This window comes from Molothrus aeneus, chromosome 1 (genome assembly GCF_037042795.1).
Source record: "Molothrus aeneus isolate 106 chromosome 1, BPBGC_Maene_1.0, whole genome shotgun sequence".
Lineage (NCBI taxonomy): Eukaryota > Metazoa > Chordata > Aves > Passeriformes > Icteridae > Molothrus > Molothrus aeneus.
This window is the reverse complement of record NC_089646.1, coordinates 115,262,365-115,273,907: the sequence shown is the minus strand read 5'-3', so window position 1 is coordinate 115,273,907 and position 11,543 is coordinate 115,262,365. Positions and strand designations below refer to the sequence as shown.

Here is an 11,543-nt window from a genome sequence, read left to right as displayed (position 1 = left end):
GCTTATCATGCAAATGCGGCCAATCCAGCACGTATTGGGTATATCTGTACCAGTAAATCAGATATGCCAGAGGCTCAGTAAGTGGCAGACACCCATGTTCATGCAATGAAACTCTCCTGCCTCTAGGGAAACTGGCTGCTTCTTATAGGCCACTTATGGAGCATTATTCCAAGACCTGTGCTAAATCTGGAGCTCCAAGCAGATTTTGATAGTCAGTGCTACCAGCCCACTAGTGCAGGTTACCCCAAACCAGTGCTCAAACCCATGTCCCAGTCCTGGGCAGTTTTAAAAACAGATGTGGTCTCCACGTTGCTATAAGTTACTATGACTTTTTCTTATTATTACCATGGCAATGCAGCTGTACTTCAGTGATATGCTTGGAATTAATGACATGCAGTGGGGTTGTGGGGCTGATCTTTTTTTTTTTTTTTTCTTGAAGAATAGAACTAAAAATTTTTCAAATATAAGAAAAAAAGTCACATTTGTTCTTTTTCTCTTTGAACAGGGGCATGCAGAGGGACAAAGCACTCTACCTTACCTGAAAATCTGAAACACCTCTCCTTTCCTTTCACTGAGGAATGCAGGGAAGTCTTTTCATCATGGATTGCTTTATGCAGTCAGGGCAGTTCTGCATTTTATTAGAAAATACAAGTTGCTAAGCACTTAGGACTATTTGAGCTTGTGGGTCACCCACTCTGGAAAAAAAAAAGTCTCGCTTCTTTCCTTTTCTTTGTTTTTTTCCCCATTTTTTCTCTTTCTTTCTCCTTTCCACCCCTTCCCTGAGATCCTATAACGGACATTGCTTTTCTTCTTCCCTGAAGGAAACTTGGACCATTCAGATTTTATGTTGGTTTTTGCTGTGAAGTGCTGCGGTAGTAACTGCCTTAGCAACTGTAGATGTCTCGGATAAAAGTCCTGGATTTTCCATTGGTTTTTCATAATGGGTGTTTATATGAAACTACTAAAGACTTTTTAAATGGCTTGATGTAGCAGTCATAGCAAGTTTGTAAATAGCATCTATGTTACACTCTCCTAGAGTATAAAATGTGAATGTTTTTGTAGCTAATTGTAATTGAAACTGGCTCATTCCAGTTTATTGATTTCACAATAAGGGTAAAATTGGCAAACATTCATATTTTTACTTCATTTTTAAACAACTGACTGATAGTCTATATTTTCAAAGTATTTGGAGAAAAAAAGTAAAGTAGTCCCAAATTATATTAATTAAAAATATTGGCTTTGTCTCATGAAATAAATACAAAAAACTTAGGAGAAAAAACTAATGTTGATAAAGAGCAAACACATTTATTTTGTACTGCCTAAAAAATGCTTTTTTTTTTAAAGAAAATCACTTTATGTGTACTGGTTAGTAAACGTCATTTAAGTCCTTTTATGTATAAAACTGCCAAATGCTTACCTGATATTTTATTAGATGCAGAAACAGATTGGAGACAGCTAAATTATAACCTCTACATATGGCTATGTATTATTGTTTCTTCATACTGTGTCTGTATTTAATCTTTTTTATGGAACCTGTTGCGCCTATTTATGAAATAATAAATATAGGTGTTTGTAAGTAAATTTGTTAGCATTTTAAAGAGGTTTCTTTGACGCTTTAACTTTTGCTGGCACAAATTGTTCACAACTGATGATGTGAATACTTTATTTAGTTTTTACAGTGACAAATATAACAACAAACCTGCTTTAATGGCAGAAAATGAAGGTAACCAAGAACTATTTCTCTATTTCTTTGGTTGTTATGGAAAATAAAAAAAAGGTATTTTAAGTAATTCCCTTTTTAAAACATTGTAGGAGGAAGTTGCCCAAAACTAAGACTTGAACCAACAAAACTAACTGAATAAAGCTACATAACACTGCTTCTTGAAACTTCATCATGTTTTGTTAATTTGTCAAGTGGAATAAACATATTACCAAAAGAAATATTACCAAATATGCTTCAGCCATTTTATTATATATGCAAAAGTCCTACAGAATTTTAGGGAGTATATCAGAAATAAATCCTAAAATGAAAGGTAAGTTCAACAGCCACAGGGAAAGGGATAAAAATATCCAAAAGAAGGTATTTTTTCAATGTTTGGGATCAGGGATAGTGCTGAAAATATATTTCTGGATTATTTTGTCCCAGATGCCTGTCCCATTAATGGACACTACCACTGATTTGTATTTTCTGTGTGAAATAAAGGAAGCAATTCAGATAGAATACACATTTGGCAATGCCATTGGTTTTTCTTTATAAAACAAAACAGAAACAAAGGCATGCTTGCTTCTGAATGATTTCAGGCAATGTACAATCGGAATCACTTGGCATGTAATAACTAATAAATAATGCAGATCAGATGTGATTACTCAAATAACTGTAGCTGAGAGCTCTAATTTTCCTGTCTTGAAACTGTATGAGAACTCGTGATTAAATTCAGAGTTTATTGTTTGTCTGTTTAGTACTTTAGAAATATACCAGCACTACTAATTACCCAATGTCTTCTATTTATTATATTACAGTAAACTACATTTTCCACTCATATTAATTCTAAAGAGAAAAGATAATTACTGAGAATGAGAAAAATCAACTTTGATTTCGACAGGCAGTTTTCTTTTTTCTTTTATGGAAAAGAACTGTGTTATCTTCATTTCTTATAGAGCAGGTGTGCAGTCACATAAAGTTGTTAATTTCGGTATCCAAGCAGAGTTCGAAATACAAGAAAACTTTAATGTAAATAAAAAAATACATCATGAATAAAATACTTATTCTGTATGAACCTCTGGCTAGTTGGTGTCTCTCAGTCTGTCACCATGGGAAGCTCTGGTGTGTGTGCTGTGCAGCACTTTACCCATCCAGTGTGGTTCTGGTACCCATCCTCTGAGTGAGGTTCTGTGTCCGGTGTCTGCTCAGATGAAACAACTGTGCTGGAAGAGCAGCAGGTTTTGGCCATGGATATACTGAAACCATTTTTTACCAAAAGAAAGATCCAACTTCAATCCATAGATGTCAATTCTTCATGTCTGACCTCAGAAAAATAAATGGTTGCCAGCCATGGGCAGTCTGCTGTTTGGTTTCGGCTGTGTATTGACAGATATGAACTGCCAATGGATGGTTGGGATCCTTCTGGAAGCAGGTGAAACTCCAGTGGAATTGGTGAAGATGTGCCCTGTCCTTCACTGCAGCATTGTGCCTTAGGCACCACACTAACACAGACACCCCAGTCACTGGTTGTAAGTCACCATCTGGCCTAACCATGTTAATGAGAAAGCACACAGGAACTAAACAACCTGCACATGGAAGCTACACAATAATAACAAGAAAATATAATAAAAACATCTGTCAGAGTGATAGAAACCAAAGGAAATAGTTTGCCATTCATTGAAAATAATATACTTCAAAATTATTTTTAAAACATGGTGGACAAAATGCAAAGTTGGCAACTTATACACTCTGCAGGTTGTAAATCCCATCTGCTTGCACAAGGTAAGCAGAGGTTTTAAAAAGGAAAAGCTCTTTGATTTTACTGCTTCTCTCAGTGTGCCACGTTCTGGTGACAAGAGATATCCTGGTCTCTCTATCCCCAGACTCACATGTGTTCCAAGCAGAAATCTCATCCAGCTGCTGCCTCTGACCAAAGAAGCCAAATTCTAATTCAAATGGGCCTGCCATAGGATTTTCCCCTTACACTCATCCACAGGCAGTAAGTAATGTATTCATAGAGGGCCCCAGCCATTCACAGGGAAATGTAATGTATTCATGCCCACTTCTCTCTCTCTCACCAAATACCAGCTCCTGATTCCAGTGGTGTCTGCCAAATATTCCCTGTGAGGCTCCTCTCTAAACGGGCAACCCAACAAACAAAAAGAGCTCATTACTGGAAGGTAAAACATGTTCTTACCCCCTTCTTTAGCCTTTTGAGACATCACCCCATCCTGAACTGCCATCTCCAAGCCTGTTTCTTCCCCAGTCCTGTAAACACGGCAGATCCACAGAGATATTTTTCTGTGCTCTGGGAAAATGGAGTAGGTAAAAATCTGTATTTTGCACATACTGTGAGAATTAGCTAAGAGATGTTACATAGCCCATAGAGGAATTACTCCCCTAGACTCCCATTGGTAGGTGAGTATAGGTACAGATGCAGTTAAAAAGACTAGATAGATAGGCAGGCAGACAAACAACCATTACCCTGTTAATTATTTTTTCTGGTGCTTTCAAGCCCTTTTGCATTGAAATAAAATATTATTTTGTGGGTATAGCAGCATGCTGGCAGTGCTGCAGGAGGTGCTGAGCACCTTGGAGAACAGGAGGTGCTTTGTGTCAGGTCTCACAGACACCATTTGCTTTCCTTTGCAAACCCATGTATTTTATTATTACCCAGCAGCACATTAAATCACATCTCAAATGTAGCTCTTGCTTCACCAACAAGAGGACAAGTGAGAACAATGACTTGTTCAGAGTCTGTCACAGTTACTGCCTAATTAGAGAAACCCACTAGCAAATGTGCATCTGCATGGATCCTGTGACTGTCATCATTTCACATTCTATTAAGGACTTGCTGTGATAGACACTTTACAAAGAAATTTTGTTCAGGCTAATACCAAGCTGGCAATCATATAATCGGCCTGAAAATAAAATGAAAGAAGGGGGGAAAAAAGGAAAAAAAAAAAAGAGAGAGAGGAAGAGGAAAAGAAAAGGAAGCCTACCTATTTGGAAAACAATCTGTGTGCAAAAATCCACAGTATACTGCAGAGAAGATCCTTACCCTCTGACAATTGTGTGTTTACAACGAGTCTGAGTATAATTGCTCTGATGGGCTGTCAAGGAAAAGATTAATTTGGCAAAGATTAGTATTGACTTGCTGTTTATTAAGGCTTTTAAACAGCTGTATCTGGCAACATTCCTATAAGTGCTTGTCATGTCTGAAAATCAGGCTCACACCCGGGTGCTTGCCAGCTGTTGCTAAACAATCTTACCACTTAGAGTATCTTTCTCCAGGCCAAACAGCAAGAGCAGAGTATTGCCAAGTCAGTCTCTTTCATCCTGTCACTTTTCAGGGGATCTGAGAGCTCAGCTATCAGTTGATGGCTGAACGACTGAGCTGATAGCAGCTGCCAGGAGAAGCAGGGTAGTTGGAGACGTGTTACACCATGCCTAGGGGAGGGGTGCTGCTCTCAGTCACCTCACCGACATGGAAAAGCACAGCTTGCAACCGGTGTGATGCGAAGGGGCTTTAAACCCCTGAACGTCTGGGATCCAAATTGGGTAGGAGGCAGAACTTCCCAGCACATGGTTCATTGCCTCAGGCTCTGATGGGTAAAGCCAACAGGATAGGAGGGTATAGTAGCCACCATTAGTCTGTATAAAAGGAACCAGCTTTTTCTTCTGTGACTTTTTTACCCAGACTGATGATAAATAAAAGTCATAAAAGTCATGCACACAAAATACCCTGGGTCAGTGGAAACCTGTAAAAAGAAAAGATGTCAGCTGTTATTTTTGTTACATTACTTAAAACATTTCAGCTGGCATTGTGGGCTTTAGTAGCAAGCTCAGAAACAAATAATACCAGTGGAAAGAAGGATAAACGGCTGCAGCTAAATGCCAATACAAATAGCCATGTGTTACAATTAAAGTTGATTTGGCCTTTCAAATAGAAGTCTGATTTTCTGGGATTAATCTCGACCTTTTCAAGTTGCATCAGGCTGAAATAAGTTGTCAGAACAGATGTGAATTCTGTTTGCAGAGAACAATTGTAATCCAGTAACCCTTGGAACATCAGCATTTTCCAGACTGCCGGCCAGCGAGGAGCAGTGAGGATGCGGACGGCAGACACCGAGCGCACACAGCAGGCAGAACCACAGAACTCAGAGCCATGTCCAGAGGCTGGATGTTGAGTTCAAACTCAAACCAAAATATTTTTCCTTTTAACTCTGGATTTGCCAAACATCAGGGTGTATACACAACTGCCTGAGGAAAAAAAAAGTCAGATCAAGGATGGATGTCTCTGTCATTTTGATAAACTGTGTTCTTTAGCTAAATCAAACATACAAGTAGGTGATTCCATGCACCACTTTTTCACAGAAGGCTGGGCACACATTTTGTAATGCAGAAGTCTCTGAAGGCTCCAAGAATCACACATTTCAGATGCTGCTCTAAACTGCTTTCTAAGAAGTTCTGCCTTACAATCTGCCTGGCTCCAATACCTTCAAAAAAATAAAATAGAAAAGGAAGATGAAAAAAACCTCCACTGAACATTCAAGTTTCTCACACTTTGATACATGGAGTCAAAAATTTCCCAGCTTTATGCACAGCATATATGGTGACCTTGGTGCTCCCATAATGCCAAGTTTCAGTGGAAAGTAAAAAAAGTCCAAAACCTTTGCGATATGGGCTGGGGGTGGGGGGCACACAGGGTGCTAGCACAAAGCCTGCAGGCTGCTTTTGTAATTCCAACTTTCTTCAGTGAGACACCTGGATCCATGTTTGCACCATCAGTACAGTCATATTTTTAAATACTGAAGATGCAAGAAAGATTTTTTCCCTGCTGTCTATGTAGCACTGCTTAGATAGCAACATGAAGATCCAAAGTTCATTCAAAAACATGTCACCACTTGAATAAATAAGGCTGATGCCCTAATTAGCAGAGGAAGCCTTCATGTTTTGCTCAGAGTTCAAAATAATGAGCAGAGCCTCTCCTCTGGCATACAAGCACGTGCTACATGGTTTTGTTAAAGAATGAAAATGAAAGGACGTAAGTGATGTGCCCAAGGACACAGAGTAATTTAGAGGAAAGGTAGCTGAGATCTGAGAATTTCGAAAAACAGTCTTCTGCTTTAGTCACAACTAAAGTTCAAAATCTGTGAAGTGGTGCTCAGATCCACAGGGGCAGTTTTAACTTAAGTGAGATTTTACAAATAATAAATAGGGGAAAGTTGCCAGGTTTTATTTGTCTTCCGCAGATTTCCACTTTTAAGTCATATGTGGACAGCTGAGTGCTATTTTCAAACTTAACTCCTCTAAATTAATTTTTAAAAAGTACAATAAAAAGAGAGAGACATCTGAGTAATCTCTGATTCTAGGTTCCTGGAATCTTTGATTAAAATATCAAAGCTTGTGAGACTGGAATTTTGACTATATCATTCATATGCCTGAAACTGATTTATTTCTCCTTTTTTTTTTTTTCAGAATTTCTGCCTAGGAGTCAATGAAGCTCTTTACCTACCTTTCTACATCAGACCTGACAGAGCACAGTACACAAACATATATCTGACACCAAGAAAACTGATTAGCCTCACCGGGAGAGAGCTATGACAGCTGAATGGGGCTGTCCTGCATCTGAGCCCACAGCAGAAGCTGCCCTCTGCCAGCAGGCTGGAAGCAGCCACTGTGTGAGCTCCTGGCAGGAAGGTTGTGCCTCTGCACTACATGGCTGATAGATTTTCAAGGCTGAGTATTTCTGAACTCTCAAGGGAGAATTTTTTGAGGACAATTTCAACAGAAGTCAGAAATAGGCTATCCTATCTTCTTGTGTTGTTGTCACCTTCAGACTAAGGAACGTGACTCTGGAAGTGGGAACCTTTCCAGAAGTGACCCCAGTACAAGGAAAACATTGACATACTGGAGTGAATCCAGAGGAGGCCACCATGATGGTCAGGAACTGGAAGACAGGGCAGAGGTGGAGGGCTGAGAATGCTGAATCTGGCCAGTCTCAAGGAGAGGAATTCCTTCTGCAGTCTCTCAGTGCACGGTGGGTCTTTACAGAGAAGACAAAGCCCAAATCTTTCTGGAGCCGTACATGAAGGCCAAGAGACAACAGACACAAGCTGAAATAAGGGAAGTCCTGATTGCACATTATGGTAAAAATAACCACTGAGGGAAGGTTGAAAACACTGAAACAGGAGGCCAAAGAGACTGTGGGATTTCCATACTTTAAAACATTCAAAAGTCAACAGGATAGCCCTGAAGAGCCCTTTATAAGTTGTACCAGCTTTGCCTCTGGTAAAGGATAGACCAGAAAACCCGCAGAGATCCCTTCCAGTTCTAGTCTGTGATTCAGTTTCACACAAAATCCCCTACACATGGGACAGAAACCCAGCAGAACATGGTTGTTTGGCCTCAAATTGTGGAAGGGAGTGAGAGTTGGTTGCTTCCTGTTACACATCTCATGCTACAGTAAATTGTGCTATTTTTAACTGAAGTTTCACAGTCTGGTTTTACATGTACAGAAAAAACAAAAGTGAATGCCATTTGTATCTGAGTTTCCTGTAGAGGTTTATTTAAAAAAACCTCCCAAGCAAATCATAAATGCTAGTCCACTAATCACTTTTCTGAAATGAATTTAGATTGCATTATTGGGAGCATAACTTTCCAGCAAAGACCAGAAGGAGTGCATTGGTTTTGCCCAAGCAAAACTAACTGGTTAAAGCTTGGACTCTGCAGAGCAAGGCCTCAGATAAATGAAGAAAAATATACAGTTTTCCTTTTTTATATTTTTGAACATATAGCATTCAAAATAAATCTCTGTGGGCTTCAGTATGTGACTTTACATTTTAATGCTTTCCCTCCACCAGATGGTTTAGATAAAAACCTATTAGTTTCATTTGTGCAAATAGTTTCATACAAGAAATGTCTATTTTTAACATTTTTGCCTCAAGGCTTAGATATAACTTTTTTTTTAGAGGTGGAGACGTTTTCACCACTGTCTAATATTTTAATCATCATCCTTACATAAGATTCATATCAGAAAGTGGTTAATGACTCCTCTAAAAGGATTTATGTCCAAAAAAGTGCATAAAAATTACTTCACAATCTGATTTATGCATCTATTCATACAACCTTTATGTATTTGCAATTTTCCATGAGCTTAGTTATGATTATTTCAATCTCTGCAAAATTAGTGTATATGTTCTGTCAAACATAATGATGCAAACTCTTAATCTTCCTCTTTTTTTTTTTGTCTTGGTGTCATTACTTTGGAGAATGCATTCAGTGTGTGAAAACCAGAGGGGTTTCACTATTGGAAACTCTAATTCTCTAATTACCATCACATACAAAATCCTCTCCAGTTTCTGGGAATAGGAAATTACCCCTAGCATTGAAATTAATGTAGCTCTGCTTACACTTTTTAGGGGGAGGTTAGGAGGGTATACCTGAGCAATTTTAAGTGTGTGAGGTCTTCCTATTTCATTCAAAGAAATCCCTTGGGACTGGATGAAGCAGAACATGGGAAACACCAGAATCTCTTCATGGTCACGATGGCTGGTTCACGTGAGACATTCCATTCTGTTTTATCTCATTTCAGCAGGGCTCTCCAGGTGCTCAGGGCTGTCCAGCACCCAGCCCATTGGTCCTGCAGAACAACAGAACCTAACAGTAACACCTGATGGAGGCACACTCTTAGGAATCTGGCCTCCTTTTGCAGCCTGAGAAGGATCAGTACCTCCATGGGCCATATTATGTAGGAAAAAATCCTCTCTCCTTTGCCTAATTCTCTAAAACACATGGAGACCTTAAAAACCTATATCTACACTGGGATAGAATTCTGCTGAGTGGGAGTTGATCAGCTGGTTGGAGAAATGTAGGAGACAAAAGCTCTGACAGCTCCTCTGCATGAAGTCCAGGCATTTCACATAGGACTAAATTTGCTGTCTTCCCCTGCACTGCACCTCATCACCTGTAACTCAGCAATCCACACTCCAGCAATTAGGCTGATGAACTCACATTTAGACCCTGACAGGTATTTACCTGACAGGTATTTAGATATTTAGCAGGCTAAATGCTTTAACTGTTAACACAGAGATTTAAAACAAACAAATAAACCTTCCATGTGTTTTCCTGGACTGGGAACTTCAGGTACTGTGCTAGAAAAAATGTTGACAAGTAGCTATGGGAAGATGAAGTTAAGGGAGTCAAAAGCAATTTTTAAAAAAGGGGTAAAAGAAAGGAAATAAATTCCCCATCTGTCTTCAAGATGTGGGTTGGTGAAGTATCACGTTCTGTCGGACATTCAGAGAACCTGAGCATATGTAAATAGAAACCACTCAGAAGAACAAAACTCTCCATGCAATAAAGGGATTTCCAGCCATGAGTATATTGCTTGCAGGGTTTACACCACAGGGGCAATGCATTGACAGGCCACGACTTCATATATACATCCCTGTATTATTACAGCTCTTCGGATGCTCAGGAGGTTGTAATTAGTGAGCACCAGGGTGTGTAAGCCCCCTGCATGGTGTTGCCAAGGTTAATCCATGTCAGTGCCTGCAGGCAATGGTAGAAAATAAAACATTTCAATGAACAGCACTAGGAAAATCTAAGCCAGGCCAAGACAGCCACAAGCCCCTGTGATAAGAAACAAAAGCAAATGAAATAATCCATGGGTCAGAAATAGCTGCTGATCCAAAACTTATTTTATGGTCTGCCTCCTGAATCAAGATAAAAAGCTAGAGAGGAAAATGGCAAATGGGGATGTTTTGGTGTTTATTTCCTCACTAAATAATCCAAACAGATATAAGCACATCTCTTATACTAAGGTCTGGATGAGACAGCTCCACTCCACAGAGATTTTTTACACCAGGAATAGGTTACTGTCCCATCTGATGCTCCTCAATGGACTGTGAGATGTGGATCCATTTGCCAAGGTTAAAAGTTAGTGAATTCCTTTTGTCACAGATGACCCTCAGCTTTCCATTTGACAGCAGGTAAAGGTTTCATGGTTTTATTTTCTTTTGGATCAGTCTCTCCCTTTGGCATCCCTGCTCCACCATAATGCCTTGGCCCCACTGCCTGCCCTCCCAGACACCAGCCCCAGGAGTACAGCAGACGCTTAGACTATAGGAGATATCTCTCACAGCTGGTAAGGAGTCTAATAAGTGCATTTTGGGGGATTTCCACACCTAAAATGCTGCATCAGCACACCAGCACAGCAGCAGGTGGATGGGCAAAGCTACTGAGTTGCATCTTCATTTATCTTTCTCCTCCAGCATTTCATTGATCTTATCTCCACTCCTCTTTCTGTGCTTTGAAGTCAAGCGGGTCATCAGCCTTTGCCAACTCTTTCAGTCACACCTGAAAAAATAACTATTGTATGCCATGTAAGACTGAGGTGGACTAAGAACCATCCCCATGGCTGGTATTTTATGGAATTGTATTCCAATTATACGGAAAATTTTCAGCACATTCCTTTGGATGAGCAGAACTTCCCTTCCTCCCTGCTCTCTAAGGGAACTCTCATCACAGCAGCAAATAATCATTACAGTGAGTCTGTGATGATGAATGTTTATACCAGGGAAACAGGTTCCAAAAGAATAATGTGTATCCAGTCAGAGAAAATGGACCTAAACCATCACCTATGCACCCTCAAAAGAGCTATGAGTTGAATTACAATGAATCATTCAGGAATGGGCTGCATATCCAGAAACAGCCAGCTCATCTCTTTAAAAGCCGGGCTCATGGAACATATTTGAAACAGAAAAACAATGTAACTCATCTTAGAAACAATCTGTTGCAGCTGATTTGCCTGCTTTGGTTACCTTCCAAATGGTTC

The 11,543-nt window shown here is 39.7% G+C and overlaps 1 protein-coding gene across 2 annotated transcripts in view; it reads left to right on the top strand.

The window, feature by feature from the left end:
- Nucleotides 1-2,777, top strand: part of TOX (thymocyte selection associated high mobility group box) — a 218,777-nt gene extending 216,000 nt beyond the window's left edge. For both annotated transcript variants that reach the window (XM_066563405.1, XM_066563397.1), the window contains exon 9: nucleotides 506-2,777. In XM_066563405.1, the coding sequence (XP_066419502.1) occupies nucleotides 506-542 (37 nt within the window). In that variant the 3' untranslated portion in view covers nucleotides 543-2,777. The remainder of the gene's footprint in view (nucleotides 1-505) is intronic.
- The last annotated feature ends 8,766 nt before the right edge of the window (nucleotides 2,778-11,543 follow it).